Source organism: Caloenas nicobarica, chromosome Z, assembly GCF_036013445.1.
Source record: "Caloenas nicobarica isolate bCalNic1 chromosome Z, bCalNic1.hap1, whole genome shotgun sequence".
NCBI lineage: Eukaryota > Metazoa > Chordata > Aves > Columbiformes > Columbidae > Caloenas > Caloenas nicobarica.
This window is the reverse complement of record NC_088284.1, coordinates 19,930,983-19,945,382: the sequence shown is the minus strand read 5'-3', so window position 1 is coordinate 19,945,382 and position 14,400 is coordinate 19,930,983. Positions and strand designations below refer to the sequence as shown.

Sequence of the window (14,400 nt, the reverse complement as noted above, 5' to 3'; positions counted from 1 at the left end):
CGCTGTGCGTAGCCAGAGCGATGGCCTTAACGAAAGAGAGTTTCTACGGGGCTTTTCCACCCCCTTCTGAGGTGGCCAAGGCCGACATGGACAGCAGCAGGGAGAAGGAGGCTGTGCTGCAATCTGTGACCAGGACTGGAGCGATGGTGCCCAAGCAGCGGACGATGGGAAGGCTGGTCATGCACAGCATGGCCATGTTTGGCCGGGAGTTCTGCTATGCCGTGGAGGCTGCCTTTGTCACGCCGGTGCTGCTCAGTGTAGGGCTGCCCAAGAACCTCTACAGCCTGGTATGGCTCATCAGCCCCATCCTGGGCTTCGTGCTGCAGCCCGTGGTAGGTTCAGCCAGCGATCACTGCACCTGTAGCTGGGGCAGGAGGAGACCTTACATTCTGAGTTTGGGCATCATAATGCTGTTAGGCATGGCTTTGTACCTCAATGGGGACATGATGATCTCAGGTGAGTGAGGGGCGTGCACTCTGCTAACAGAAAAGACCCGTCCTAGCCTTTTGAATCAGAAAGAAAAGAGGGGTTACTTTTTTTTTCTCTGCTAAAATGGGGTGTTAAAATTCGGTATCATGTTACTTGGCTGCATTGAAGATACTGGAGAGCACTGAAATCTTCAAACACGTTCAGTCCTAACGCTGCATGTTGTTTATGTAGCCTATACATAGTGTTCTGTAGTTTGTACGTTTGGTTACAGTATGTTGTATGTTGGTGTGATGGCCTGATCCATTCACAGAAGTAAAGCACTGCTTAGGCCCAGACAAGTTTTTAGGAACTAAAATCGGTCTTGTTAAGTTAAATGATCACTATTGTTTGTGTGATGTAATACACATCCAAACTGAATATTTGGTTTAGAAGGATTAGGATTCAAATATGTGTCTTTAATTATTGTATCACTGGCTTGACCCTAGACTCTGTTATGCTGGTGAGTAACAGAAGTCCACAACTCCTTGGAAACAGTATTGCACCTGGAATGTGCAAAATCAAATAGGAGTCATATCCCTAGATACCGTTATATTTAATCTTGAGAAGTAACTTCTCAAACCCTCTATGGAAGGTTGTTGCTGTTGTTATGACTTGGCAGAGGGGAGAGGTGTGTGTTTTTATGTATGGATTGATTTTCTCTTCCTGGATTGGTGCTGAATATACTTGTATTCTTTTGCCCAAAAAAGGGATGTCAACCCTTGATTATCTAAAACAATGGAAGGGTGGGACAAATAGAACAAAAAAGTACTACAAAATGCTTGTGTGGTAGGCTATCAGAGCATGCCATGGAGGAACGCAGGAGTTAGGAGCTAGTCATGCTCTTGGTTGTGGAGCTTGGAGTACCCTGAGTTTGTGCTGGCTCAAGGCAGTAAATCAGCCTAGCGCAGCTCAGGACTACCTGGACTCAGTTATCCTGTTTCTCTGATGTGATGCTCGTATCACTGCTCTCTCTTGCATAACTAAGCACTGTTTAGATATAGAGGTATCAGGAAAGATCAAATAAAGTGTGGTTTTGCAGAACATGGCGCTGTTGCTGTCAGAATGAGAGTGTTTTTATTTTGTAGCGTTCATCGATGAGAGAAACAAGCGGCGGACGTGGGCAATAGTCATTACCATGCTGGGAGTAGTGCTTTTTGATTTTGCAGCTGATTTTATTGATGGCCCCATCAAAGCGTATTTATTTGATGTCTGCTCTCATCAGGATAAAGAGAAAGGTCTGCATTACCACGCCCTCCTTACAGGTACTCAGATGCCTTCTTTTCCTCCCTGCGTCTCAAAGGAGGGGAAAGTAATTGCATGGATTTTATCCTTACTGTGTTTCTAATCTTGAATGAACTGATCATCTGATCCCACAGTTCAGTCACGAGTCTTTTGTTGCTGGGTTTCCACTACTCCAGAGAACAGCAACTTGTGATTGCTGCCACAAGAATTCTGCTGTAGAAAGCCGCGGGCATAAACACTTACAGCAGTATAGCCATGACTGAAGTAACAGCAATTAACTATTTCAAAAAGTGAAATAGTGTTTATTCAGTTTGTTGTTGGTTTTGGTTTGTCTTGGTTTTTTTCAGGTTTTTGCTGGAAAAAAATTAGGATATGTAACTTGTTTCCATGCAATAGCACATAAAAATAACATTTTTTACTCTGCGAGTGACATAGGGCAAGAGCTGCACAAACCAGAATAGTTGATTTCCATTCTTCAGCAGTGCTCCAGTATGTGCTGCCTTCCTGTATAGAATGAGTTCTGTGTAAAATTCAGAACTCACAACTTCCACAAAATAAGTCCCAATGGTTCAGTCCAGGCTCTTGCAAATGAAGTATGAGTGTTGTTTGCCTTTACACATGTTCAAAATGTTGCCGAATTACAGAAGGAAACCTTCTGTGCTACATGAGCCCTATGTTGAGAAAATGCACAGGTAAGATATGTAATGCTGTGTAACTGTGATGTGAATCAGGAGGAGCTTCCGTGTCTGGGAGCAGTCACTGTGAAAGGGCTAGACAAAAAGCAGACAAGATGAGAAGTCATGCAATCTGCATTGGTGCAGATTGTTGAGGCCACTGAGCTCTACCAGGAGCAGAGGCCAATAGATTCAGTGGCAGTTACTCTAGACTAGGAGGGAGGTGCAGTAGCTGTTGACGACAGGCCAGTTTTGTACGTATGAAATAGCTGTGTCCAGGAAGACAGATTAAAAGGGAACCTTAAAGCCACATGGGAATGAAATCAGTATTATCCTTTAGAAACTAACAGATCGAATTTTTAACGATTACTTGTTTAAACAGAGAGGGAACTGAGTCTCTACATGTATTCTTGCCTTGAGGAGAGCTCTGCTTGCAGTTTTTCCTCAGATGATTCTAAAAAGGCTTCATTTCCAAATTCAGATCTACAGATTTAGCTGATTCATTTGTGTACTGAATTGTGAAAAGGGATGTGGGACAAATCACACCAAATAACACTGGAACAGATTTCTTCGCATTGTTTTGTCCATCACTCTGTGCCTTCTAGAGCAGGAACACTGGTATCTTAACCCTTCTTGATGGGTAATTACGTAGCCTGTTCTTGAAACCCTCCCTTAATAGGGGTTCTGCAGCCCTCCCAAAACAGTCTGTTCCACTGGCCTTTTTGTTAGACAGTTTTACCTGAAATCTGATCCTAATATCCATTCCCTACAAGTTCCATTTATCATTCCTTGTTCTATCCCTATTAGACAGAAACAACAATCTTCCCACTTATTTTCTAGCTTCTGTTTTAGATACTGAGTTCATTTCCCATGTTTTGTTCTTTCTTTTTATACTAAATATCTCCAAGATTTTGCTCTCCAAGTTGTCTTCAGTTTAAGGTTCGAACATGAAAGTCAGTAGCTTTGCAGTTGTGAATCTTATGACCACTGAGATAAGTAGAAGGAAGAGTGCACATATCCAACAAGCACGCTCAGACTGCACTCCAATGTGATGATTACTTTTTGCCGAAACAGTGTTGTTGTGGTTTGACTCTGGCTGGCAACTAAGCACCACGCAGCCACTCGCTCACCTCACCCACCCGTAGGATGGAGGAGAGAACTGGAAAGGTAAAAGTGAGAAAACTTACGGGTTGAGATAAAGACAGTTTAATAGGTAAAGCAAAATCTGCGTATACAAGCAAAGCAGAACAGGAATTCATTCACCACTTCCCATTGGCAGACAGGTATTCAGTCATCTGCAGGAAAGCCGGACTCCATCACGAGCAACAATTACTTGACAAGACAAATGCCATCACTCTGAATGTTCCCCTCTTCATTCTTCTTCCCCAGGTTTATGTGTGGAGTATGACATCATATAGCATCATATCCCTTTGGTCCATTGGGGTCAGCTGTCCCAGCTGTGTCTCCTTCCAACCTTTTGTGCACTCCCCAACTTTTTACTGGCAGGCCAGAATGAGAAGCTGAAAAGCCCTTGACTGCTCAGCAACAACTAGACCATCAGTGTGTTATCAACATTATTCCCATGCTAAATCCAAAACACAACACTACAGCAGTTATTAGGAAGAAAATTAACTCTATCCCAGCTGAAATGAGGACAAGTATGCAAAGACCTCAAATATCTAACATTCACTCTGTGCAAACATGAGGTTAAACATGAGGAAGAAATTTTTTACAATGAGGGTGGCAAAACACTGGCCCAGGTTGCCCAGAGAGGTGGTAGATGCCCCATCCCTGGAGACATTCAAGGCCAGGCTGGACGGGGCTCTGAGCAACCTGATCTAGTTGGAGATGTCCCTGCTCATGGCAGGGGATTTCTTCAAATAGTTATTAACAGCTTAATTGTTTTTCATGAGAATGAGCAAGGATACAGTCACTTGTAAAATCCAGCACGGCACAATGAAGGAGGACCATAATCGGAACCAAGAGGGAAAAAAGTACAGAAAGCCCAGAATGAAATTAAAATCACTTTGTTTTTAGGTGAAGCAGATGTTACTTTTAGTTAGATATTTAGTCTGCCATACATTGTCTTCAGCTCTCCTAAGCAGAAGAGCAGAAATGCTTCCAAGTCCTGCAAATGCTCTTTCCTGCTTGACTCCCGTGTCCTGCAGAACCACCCAGTTAACAAGGTGTCACAACTCTACAAAGCTGCTTCCCCTACCAGAGCTCTGTACACGGTGCAATTTCTTGTGCTTCTGGAGCTGTATGCACTGATAACAAAAATAATATTATTTTAAAAAATTGGGCTGAACACTGTTTTTTTAATTTCAAGACACAAGGTCACATTCTCATTTTACCTTTTATTCTAACTTTTCTGAGAAAATCAGTAAATAGAATTACACATTTGTATTTGATCCTTTTTGTTTTCTTTTCCAAGTGGTGAGGTACTTGGACTTTGATAACTACAAGAAAACGCATTTGGTTTTATTTCCTTTTATTTTTTTAATTTCACATGGAGACAGTATTTCTGTTTAGATTCAGCTGTATAAAATACATTTTACAAACTCAAAACTATAAATAGTCTCAATATAATTTTTAAAAAGGTTTGTTCTTTGAAGTTAAAAACCCCATAAATTTCAGTAGAATTTTATTTTGTATTACTCACTGTTTCAAAGAAAATAAAAGCTCAAAGAGAAAAGAGGTGGATGCCCATGTTGCTATGTCTTCAGGCATTTTTGGAGACCTCTGTCCACCAGAGCTGAGGATATTTTTCAAGAGATCTTTTGGTAACTGCTTATGTGTGTATTTAGCTCAGTATTCCTGCTTCTTGTGATTAATATCTGGAGAGTTATTATTCAGTCATTTCTAGAGGGGATTGCATGTTGAGGGTATTGTCTATGGATTGTTTATTTTATCAATGCCAGTAGATCTTTTTTTTGTCCTTTTCCCCACCCCTGTAGGTTTGGGAGGAGCCCTGGGTTACATGACAGGTGCTATGGATTGGGGTCACACCATGCTAGGATTTTCCTTGATATCGGAATTCCAGGTGATTTTCTTCTTCGCAGCCTTGGTTCTCCTAATCTGCCTTACTGTGCACTTGTTCAGTATTCCTGAAGTCCCACTCAGTTATGAAAATGAAGAGACAAAGTTGTTGTTGGAAGTGACTGGATCCTATAAATATAGGTCCTTAGAGGAGGAACTCAAGAAAAGTGACTTCAAATCAACATGTACTGTAATAATGTCTGGAACTAAATCAGAGAAATGTGCTGTTGCGTCACGTACAGAGGTAAGATTTTGTAACCCATATCGTTCTATCCTTGGAGACCCTGTAATTAGCTAATGCTGACTATTTGCAATAGAGCCCCTTTACACATAGCAAAAGAATCCTCCACTAGGATAACAGGGTCAATAGAAAGCCTGTTTGCTTTTCTCTTTTTTTTTTTAAATTTATAAAGTATTTCCACCAAGAGGGTCTAGATGGACTAATCCTGACACTTTGAACAATTGGCAGGGATGAGGGAGAAAAGGTTCGGGTTTCTGCTCTGTGTCTGTTTCCTGATACCCTCCTCATGTGAATTTTGTAAAGAGGATATACTTTGTCCTTCACTCCTGATAGAATTAACATCACATTTTGGACGAGGACTACAGACCATTAATCTGTGATGTAAATCTGTAACCCCCATTGAAGTCCATGCACTTACATATGTAAAACATATGAAGTGTTTGTTCCCTGGTCTGGTAAACATTCCAGTTATGCTACTGCTCAGCATTTAATTGAGGATTTAGTGACAGTAGTGATGTGTTTAAAATTGTTACTTCTATAACAATGCTACCTCACTTACAGAGTTTGAGTTTTATTTTTAAGTGATTTGTAGCGGTGTCTTTGGCAGAGCTTTAGGTGGGAGAGAATAGCGAGACCTTTCAAATCATCACTGTTATTCTGTTTCTGATGCGTTTCTATGAGCAATTGCTTCAATCTAAGGCAACTAGGAAAAGGTGAATTTACCTGAGAAATGTCTGGAGAGCTCATTTCTAGAATGGTCTTGGGAACAGAAAATAGTTTTTACTGTTTTGTTGACTTTTAGCGTTAGGAATCCTCACTGCACTATCATGGTACCCTGAATGACAAAGGCTAATGTGTATGTCTGGCTCCTAGTGTAACAATAAGTGATGAAACAGTTGCCTGTGGTTTTAATTTCCCTTCTGATCTCTTGATGTTATGTATATTTATCCCTGATACAGGTCTTGATAAATCAGGTAAAAAATACAGAGAATGTGTAGACTGTTTTAAGTTAGAAACCTAAACCCATGTTTAAGCTACAAATAAAAGGGATTTATTGTCTTTTACTATTTTTCATTTGTAGTATAATAGCACTTGGCATTCCTAACCCAAAGAAAAATATTATTACACCAAATACAACACACAGAGGTAGAATAGAACACTGCCTGATGAAAATGCCGGGCAAACACAGAGAGGGACAGCAAGTGACAATGCGTGAGGAGAACACGGCTGGCAGACTATGGTGCTGTCCCTGTTTCCCCAACGTGGGCCAGGCTGACCAGCCAACATCCCCCACCAGCACTGTTCACTCTGAGCATCCTCCAAATTGTCAGAGATGCTGAGTGTCATTGGCTGCTTGGCCCAACTGGGCTCTAAAAAAAGAAGGAAGGTAAGTGAAGAGAGAGCAGGTGCATTGAAAGCACGGGGAGCAGACTATGGGCCGGGGTAGCCTCTACCTTGGCAAGAACCGATTCCACTGAATCAGTCACATCTGACACCCAAGGCAAAGCTCTGGTGTCCACTGTGGGACAGCTTGTGCCATTGACCTCCTCTCTGTATTTTTATCTGGACAGTCTGTCAGAGGCTTTGATCTGTCTCATGTTTTCTTGATGTGCCTGGGTATCTATAAATTCCGGACAGTCACTGCCTTAATTGTCTGTCTCTTGTGGTACATGTTTTTTGAGTTCATTCATTACTGTAATTGCTTCCTTGAATAAGTGGTTTGGCTTCCTGTTTTTCTGTGTCTCTTTTTTTGCTGCAGGCATCATGGGCCTATATCTTCTAAATTAAGGACTGTGATCTTATGTGCTAATAGCTACACTGATTATTTATCAGATTTGACCTGTTACAGTATAAACACACATTAAAAGTCATGCATATTTTTTTCTTTACTTTTGTGTCAAGTTACTCAGGATCTACTGCCATAAAACCCAAGTCATATTGATTCCTCTATATCCTTAAGAATCATCTTAGGCCTTGAGTTGTAGAGATTTTATAGATAAAATGGTTGGGCATTGTGAGCTTTTGAAGGATAAGGCACTTAAACAGAGCCAAACTTCAACACATCGTTTAAATTAGATCGGGGTTTGTGTGTTGCTGTGTATCGAATGTGTGCATTAAACATTTCAGTTTCCATTTCCACTCTCTAAAATATCTAAATAGAAAGCAAGTGTTTCTATCTAGCTGTCAAATTATTGTTTGCAATTAGAGCAGTATCCTTTGTAGTTCCCTGACCTTATGTTAACACTTTGATTGGAAAAGCTGTTTTAAAGAACCATGTGGAAGAGTTGAAAATTAAAGTCAGACGATAGTTATGGTCCTTGAAATAACACTAATGAGACAATGTGGATTTTTTTGTTGTTTTTTTTACAACTATAGAAGAATAGGAAGCTTACCCTGTTTAAAACAGACAGGGATGCCCAGAGAAACTCCAAGGGATTTAGACAACAGGCAGTTCAAGGTGAAACTCCGCAACTTGAATTTTGGCATTCCTATGAGGATTAAAAACCTCTCACTGGAGCAAAGTATTTCCCAAGTTTATATGTGGTGATTATTCATACAGTAGCTTGCAGCATAACCTAGTTCAAAGGAAAACAGAACTGTGAAAAGCAGAACATTGAAGGGAGTGAAAAATGTCGCTATCTTCCAGCAAATTGAAGGCAAAAATTCAGATTACCAGTAATGAACATAACTTTTACAGTTCTTCCACATTTCATGATCACACGGATCCCCTTACCATCTGTCCCAACAATGTTACCTCCAAACATCACTAGAGAAAATTCGAAGTATTCCATCATATACAGATAAAACAATATCTTTTTTTTTTCTTTAAAAGCAAAGAACTATGCAGGAACTTCAAAGCAGTAAGAATTGTGTGTCACAAATGCCTGACATCAAGCCACCTACAGTACTGAAAAAATTCATATGACACAAGTGATCTGATGAATGTGTCTGGAAAAATTTTGAGGCACAGGGCTCAGAAAAAGAGGAGGGAAATAAGATGGGGCATTGAAGGTGGTGCAAAATTTTGGTTTTCCCCATCAGTGAGATTTGTTAACCAACACAAATAATGGGATTTTTTTTGAATGAGATATTTCTGCCATGGGATGAGGCATTCAGGTGCTGGAGCTGGTGTTCTCTGGGCGCTAGGATTTTGAGTGGTGCTCTGTCTCCTGTGATGTACCACAGTCTCTCCCTGCTTCGTGGAGGGGAGGACAGTACATAGTGGAAATCTTACGATATGCCAGAAGAGGTGAAGTTTTCTAGGGAATTTAGCACATAGAAGGTAATGGCAACAAGGTCTCAGAAGTGCTGTGTTCCACAACTGTTACGTTCTAATTCTCAAGAGGTATTTTGAGTTTCAGTTTTTTCTGTGGCAGCTTTAAATTTTCAATGTAAAGCTGATTGTCTCTATAAAGAAATTATTTTTGCTTCTGGTTTGGGGTTTGTACAGGTAAATAATAATCCTACTGATCATAACACGAAGAAATTATACGTCCTTGCTGATACATCCCAGCTCTCCCAGAGTCTCTGTGAATCTTTCAGGTGACTTTATTAGGCAGTGGCCCTACAAATCAAATATATATTGAAGGACATTCACTACCCAAGCAACCCTTCCTCCCCAAAAAGTAAAAAACTGTGAAGTTTAGCAAAAAACCGGTGCTGAGGCCTTTCATGTGCTATCAGCTGTTTTATTAGCCTTCAGGGCAATAATACTGTATTATTGTTATATACCTGCTTTCAGGATCAAAGGCGGATGACCCTTAAATCACTCCTGAAGACACTTCTAAATATGCCATCCCACTATCGCTATCTGTGTGTGAGCCACCTCTTTGGATGGATGGCTTTCCTGTCCAACATGCTTTTCTTCACGGATTTCATGGGACAGGTAAAAGCATAAAATCCTCTCACTTCTCTTTCCTCATAACATCTCCTTCTCCACTGAAAATAAATAAGACAGCGTTATAATCCTGAAGGAATTACAGTGGTCGCAGAGCCAGCTGTGTCTGGATGGCTCAACAAGAGTTTTGTAAACAAGCTAATTGATCTCAGGCCCTTGTTCCAAGCCAGTCTGTTGGATCTTTGGGGAAAACCTTTTAGTATTCATAAGGCTATTTGTATCTATTTAGCTGTCCCACATGAAACTCTCAGAGCTGTTCCAAACACATCTATTCTCTGCTCTGGCTCTGGAGCCCCTCCGAGGTGGGCACGTTTCCTAACTAAAGTAATGCTGATGTTGCTTGGACGCAGCTGTCCATGTCCTGGCACTGTTGGAACAGAGATGTCCACCTGCCCTGCAGCATCCCTGGCCTCAGGCTCTGCAGCGCTTTGCACACAGTGAGATACTGGGTAGCTGAAAGCTCGTCTCCTAAATTTGGCTGTCCCTGCCGTGCCCCTTTAAACCTTTCCCTGAGTCCCTTCTGCCAGCTATTATTTGCCTTCCCGATACCCAGTGCTCCCTTTCCCACACTATTCATAGGCTGTAAGACTATTTACCTGCCAGTGATTATTGCCTATATGACCTTGTCTGCCTCCTTTCTTCCAGGGTACAAATATGCTCCTGGCATGAATCGTCTCACTGCCACTTTTTTTTTTTTTTTTTTTTTTCTGTGATTTCCATGCAATATTCCCATTTCCTTGCCTTTTTCTGTCTCTGTAGGTGAGAGGGAGGGTTGTGGGGTTTTGGCTGTTGTTGCTGGTTTTGTTGTTGTTGGGGTTGTTTGTTTGGTTGTTTTTTTCTCTCTGCAGTGTATATGAACAACTGAAAGAAAAAATTTTGCTTGCCTAGATAAGAAACTGAGTAAGACAATTACTGGGTGGAAAAAATGAGTGTGTTGGGGTAAGCCTGAAAGAGAAAACAAAAAATTAATTGTAGATAAATTCAGGAAAGAAAGACTAAGGCAAGAAGACAGAAGTGGAGAGAGAAGGAGAGTGGGAACCAAGACCTCCAAAGGAAAAAGAGCAAACAAGTCAGTGTGGACAGCCCAGGAAAAGGCAGAGCGTAATAAATCAGGAGGAACCTGGGATGTGTGAATCTGGGAGAAATGAGTGTGAAACTTAGTGAACTGTGAAAGGATAGTTTTAGCACGCCTTAACAGATTTCTTGGGTGCTAATTATCTCCTCTGCCAGGGATGAGGCCCTGAGTGGGGTACCCTGTTCCCCTCTGAGAGATGCATTATATACATGCAGTCCATCCTTGCCTTCTGTGATCTTGTGGTCTCTTCCAGGTTGTATACCAGGGTAGTCCTTATGCACCTCATAACTCCACGCTTTACCTTACCTATAAAACAGGAGTAGAGATGGGATGCTGGGGGCTGTGCATCAATGCAATCGCTTCATCAGTCTATTCCTGTAAGTACCCAGGAAAGTACTCCAACACTTTGTTTTGAAACTATGTTTAAACTGTTTGCTATTTGACATAGTTTAAAAAAATAGAGCAATGCCAAACTAACTGGGTTTTTTTCCACTTTAAAACGTTAAGAAATGTTACATTCTCAGCATTGTTAGAAACTTGTATCTCAACGTGAACACTTCCTGACCATATGATGAGGGGTCACTTTGGGTTAAGGCATTGCTCTGCATGTGGACTGACCCTGAATGCTGAAAATCATCCTGAGGCTAAATTTCAGACAGAAATCCATGCCATGGGCATCATTCTGAGATGTTCTTTCACCTAGCGCTGGTGTAGCTATAGGTTCTCAAATGTCCCTCTGGTGGCCTCTTCCCATCTGTATTTCTCATGACATAACTCTTTCACAATGCAGTAGAAGTTCTTGCCAGAAGCATGAACCTTGCTCTCCAAAATTATGTGTAAATATGCTAGCACAGTTCCCCAGATAGATTTCACCATAGTTCTTACCAAGGATTAAAAAAATTGCTTGTGATCTGAAAACTCAAATGAGTAGCATTTTGGGGGCTGAATTGAGCATCTAAAAGAGGCTTGAGGGAAATCTTTTCCCCTTTGGAGCTTAACTGCAGGCATTTCTGTAGTGCCTTTCTCAGCTCAGATAGAGATTGGTGCCAAATGTTCGCATTATAATCAAACAGCGGAAATGTCTGAGGTTGTCAATGGGGGCAGTTCTTCCAGAGTGGTTGTTAACTACTTCTCTGGAGTTGGCTATGCCAGAATAAGGCTATCCCCAGAGAAAGCAAGAGTTCTTTGGCAAGTTTATACCTACAATAATTTGAGGCAACTTCCAAAATCAGTAAGATTATCTCCTTTATTGCATTTTACAAAATAAAACCCCCGAAAGGAACTCCCTCATGAAATCTAACCTGTTCTGGTTTAGTCTTACCAGCTTTTTCACTTTCTTTCACAGACATGCAGAAAATCCTTCTGCCATACATAGGATTAAAGGGACTTTATTTCATTGGATACCTACTTTTTGGATTGGGTACTGGATTAATTGGCTTGTTTCCCCACGTCCATTCCACTCTGGCTCTGTGTTCCCTATTTGGTGTCATGTCCAGCACACTGTACACGGTGCCTTTCCAACTCATTGCAGAGTATCACAGGGAAGAAGAGGTGAGTTCAATGTCTAAAGAAAGGTAAGTTTATATCTGTCTGGGTCTGTTTAGTCTGTTTTGGGTGAAAACTGGATACAACTGGTGAGCAGCTTTTAATTTTAATTTCAAACTATTTATGATGACGCATGCTATGACACATATGACGCATATGATGACACATGATCCTCCAGGCTGAACAAACCAAGTGACTTAAGCCGCTCCTCATACGGCTTCCCCTCCAAACCCTTCACCAACTTCATAGCCCTCTTCTGGACACTCTCCAGCAGCTTTATATCCTGTTTATCCTGTGTTGCCCAGACCTGCACCCAGTGCTCCAGGTGAGGCCGCACCAGTGCAGAGCAGAGCGGGACAATCCCCTCCCTGCCCGGCTGGCCATGCTGTGCTGGATGCACCCAGGACACGGTTGCCCTCTTGGCTGCCAGGGACACTGTTGACCCATCCTGCTGCATCTGGGGGTCAGGACAGAACACTGCCTGAGAGCTGCAAGTTATCGGAGCTGTCTTATTTTACTGAGTTTTGTTTTGTGCTTATTTTCAGAGCCTGAAGCTGCAGGACGGGGAACAAGCTGGAGATAATGAGAGAGGGAAGGGCATCGACTGCGCTGCTCTCACCTCCATGGTCCAGCTGGCCCAGATCATTCTTGGTGTGGGCCTGGGGTTCTTGGTTAGTATCGCTGGCAGCGTGGTCACCATGATTTCGGCATCTACCGTGGCACTGATCGGCTGCTGCTTTGTTGCTTTTCGTGTTCGGTATGTGCAGTAGGACTGTGTGAAGCCATCGGAAGACATCTCCCCAGGGGAGCATTTTCTTTTTGGGTCAGTAGCACTGGTGATGTTGCCATGCTAGTACTGCTGGCACGTCATACTCTCTTCCTTCCTCGGAGTGGTTGCAATTCCAGAGCTTTATGAAATAGAGACTTGACAAAACTGGTTACCTAATGCCTGAGATAGGAAGCTTCTGTATTTTGACTGCTTTATTACTTCATTCCTGCCGACGTGCTATTACACATAACGGTGTGTACGCCCATGGTATCTTGATGCCCTACATGAGGAGTCATTACAAAACTCCTCATTACCCATTTGTGGAAGTTAATAGATGAAGTATGTGATAAACTGAAGAAGTAATAAAAATGGACAGGCTTAGGAAGACAGTTGTTATTTATCCTGGTTTTTTTCAGGTATCTTAATTTTGGGGATATTACCTCTGGCAGTCAAAAGCTGCAGGAGGACCAAACCGGTCTAAGAGGCCATGCAGAGAGCAGTTGTGTTATGATTAGTAGTACTGTTTAATGGAATCAGTTTATTCCCAGCTACTGTCAAAAGCAGATTTGGGTGTGAAAGATGACTGAAATATAAAAAGATTGAAGCCTATTGTTTAAAAGCATAACTGTTAAGTAATTATTGTATACTGGATCCTGCTGCTTCTGTATAAATGGAAGTATTATACTGACTGAGCTTGTCGCAAAAGTCTGCCTAAATCTGCTCTGTAAATCCATGTGTAGGCACCTAAACAATCCATCTATGGGAAACAGCTGCCATTTCTTCCTTCTTAAAAAGCTTACCTCTTGACTTTGATACTGTAATTGAAAAAAAAACTTGGCCAAAATAAAAATTTTATGAATGCTTGTCAGCCACTTAAATCTTTGTATCAGATATGACAGTATTTAGCTTATAGTAGCATCTCCGTTTTCTCTGTTTTCCTTCATGCATCTAGCTTTGAGTGAAATAGTATTTGCTCTTTACAGAATATTGTAAATAAATTCAGTTCTGCAATCAGGAATTATTGTACAGTAAATACTAAAGTGCAGTTGTTTGTATGTAATTGCATGTGAAGCTTCATTCTTGTTTTTATAATATTGCCAGAGTTTTGAAAATCCTGTGTCTGTGAAAGTGATACTGTATTTATGCTGTGCTTCCTCTGTCCTGAAAATTGTCTTATCCATTTGTTATGTTATATGCTAAGCCACATGAAGCCATCTGCCAATACAATATTGTTAATGAACAGTGACACAGAGAGACCATTACCAGATATGGTGTTTTGTTTTGTTTGTTTGTTTGTTTTTAAATGTTGCACATGTATAATCAACACTGTTCAGTCAAATACACTGATGATCTCTTAGAAGTTCTGCATGATACAAACTGACACCACCACAAATAAACACTTAGATTTGAGCATAAGGTGCCTCTGTTGGGATGCACCAACTTCATTCT

General features: G+C 41.3%; 1 protein-coding gene across 1 annotated transcript; it reads left to right on the top strand.

Annotated features, from left to right (window-relative positions):
- Nucleotides 1-20: 20 nt before the first annotated feature.
- SLC45A2 (solute carrier family 45 member 2) lies at nt 21-12,952 on the top strand. Its single transcript, XM_065657269.1, has 7 exons — nt 21-456; nt 1,554-1,730; nt 5,342-5,667; nt 9,407-9,550; nt 10,891-11,014; nt 11,983-12,188; nt 12,728-12,952. The coding sequence occupies exons 1-7, from the start codon at nt 21-23 to the stop codon at nt 12,950-12,952; spliced, it is 1,638 nt and encodes a 545-aa protein (XP_065513341.1).
- Nucleotides 12,953-14,400: the final 1,448 nt, after the last annotated feature.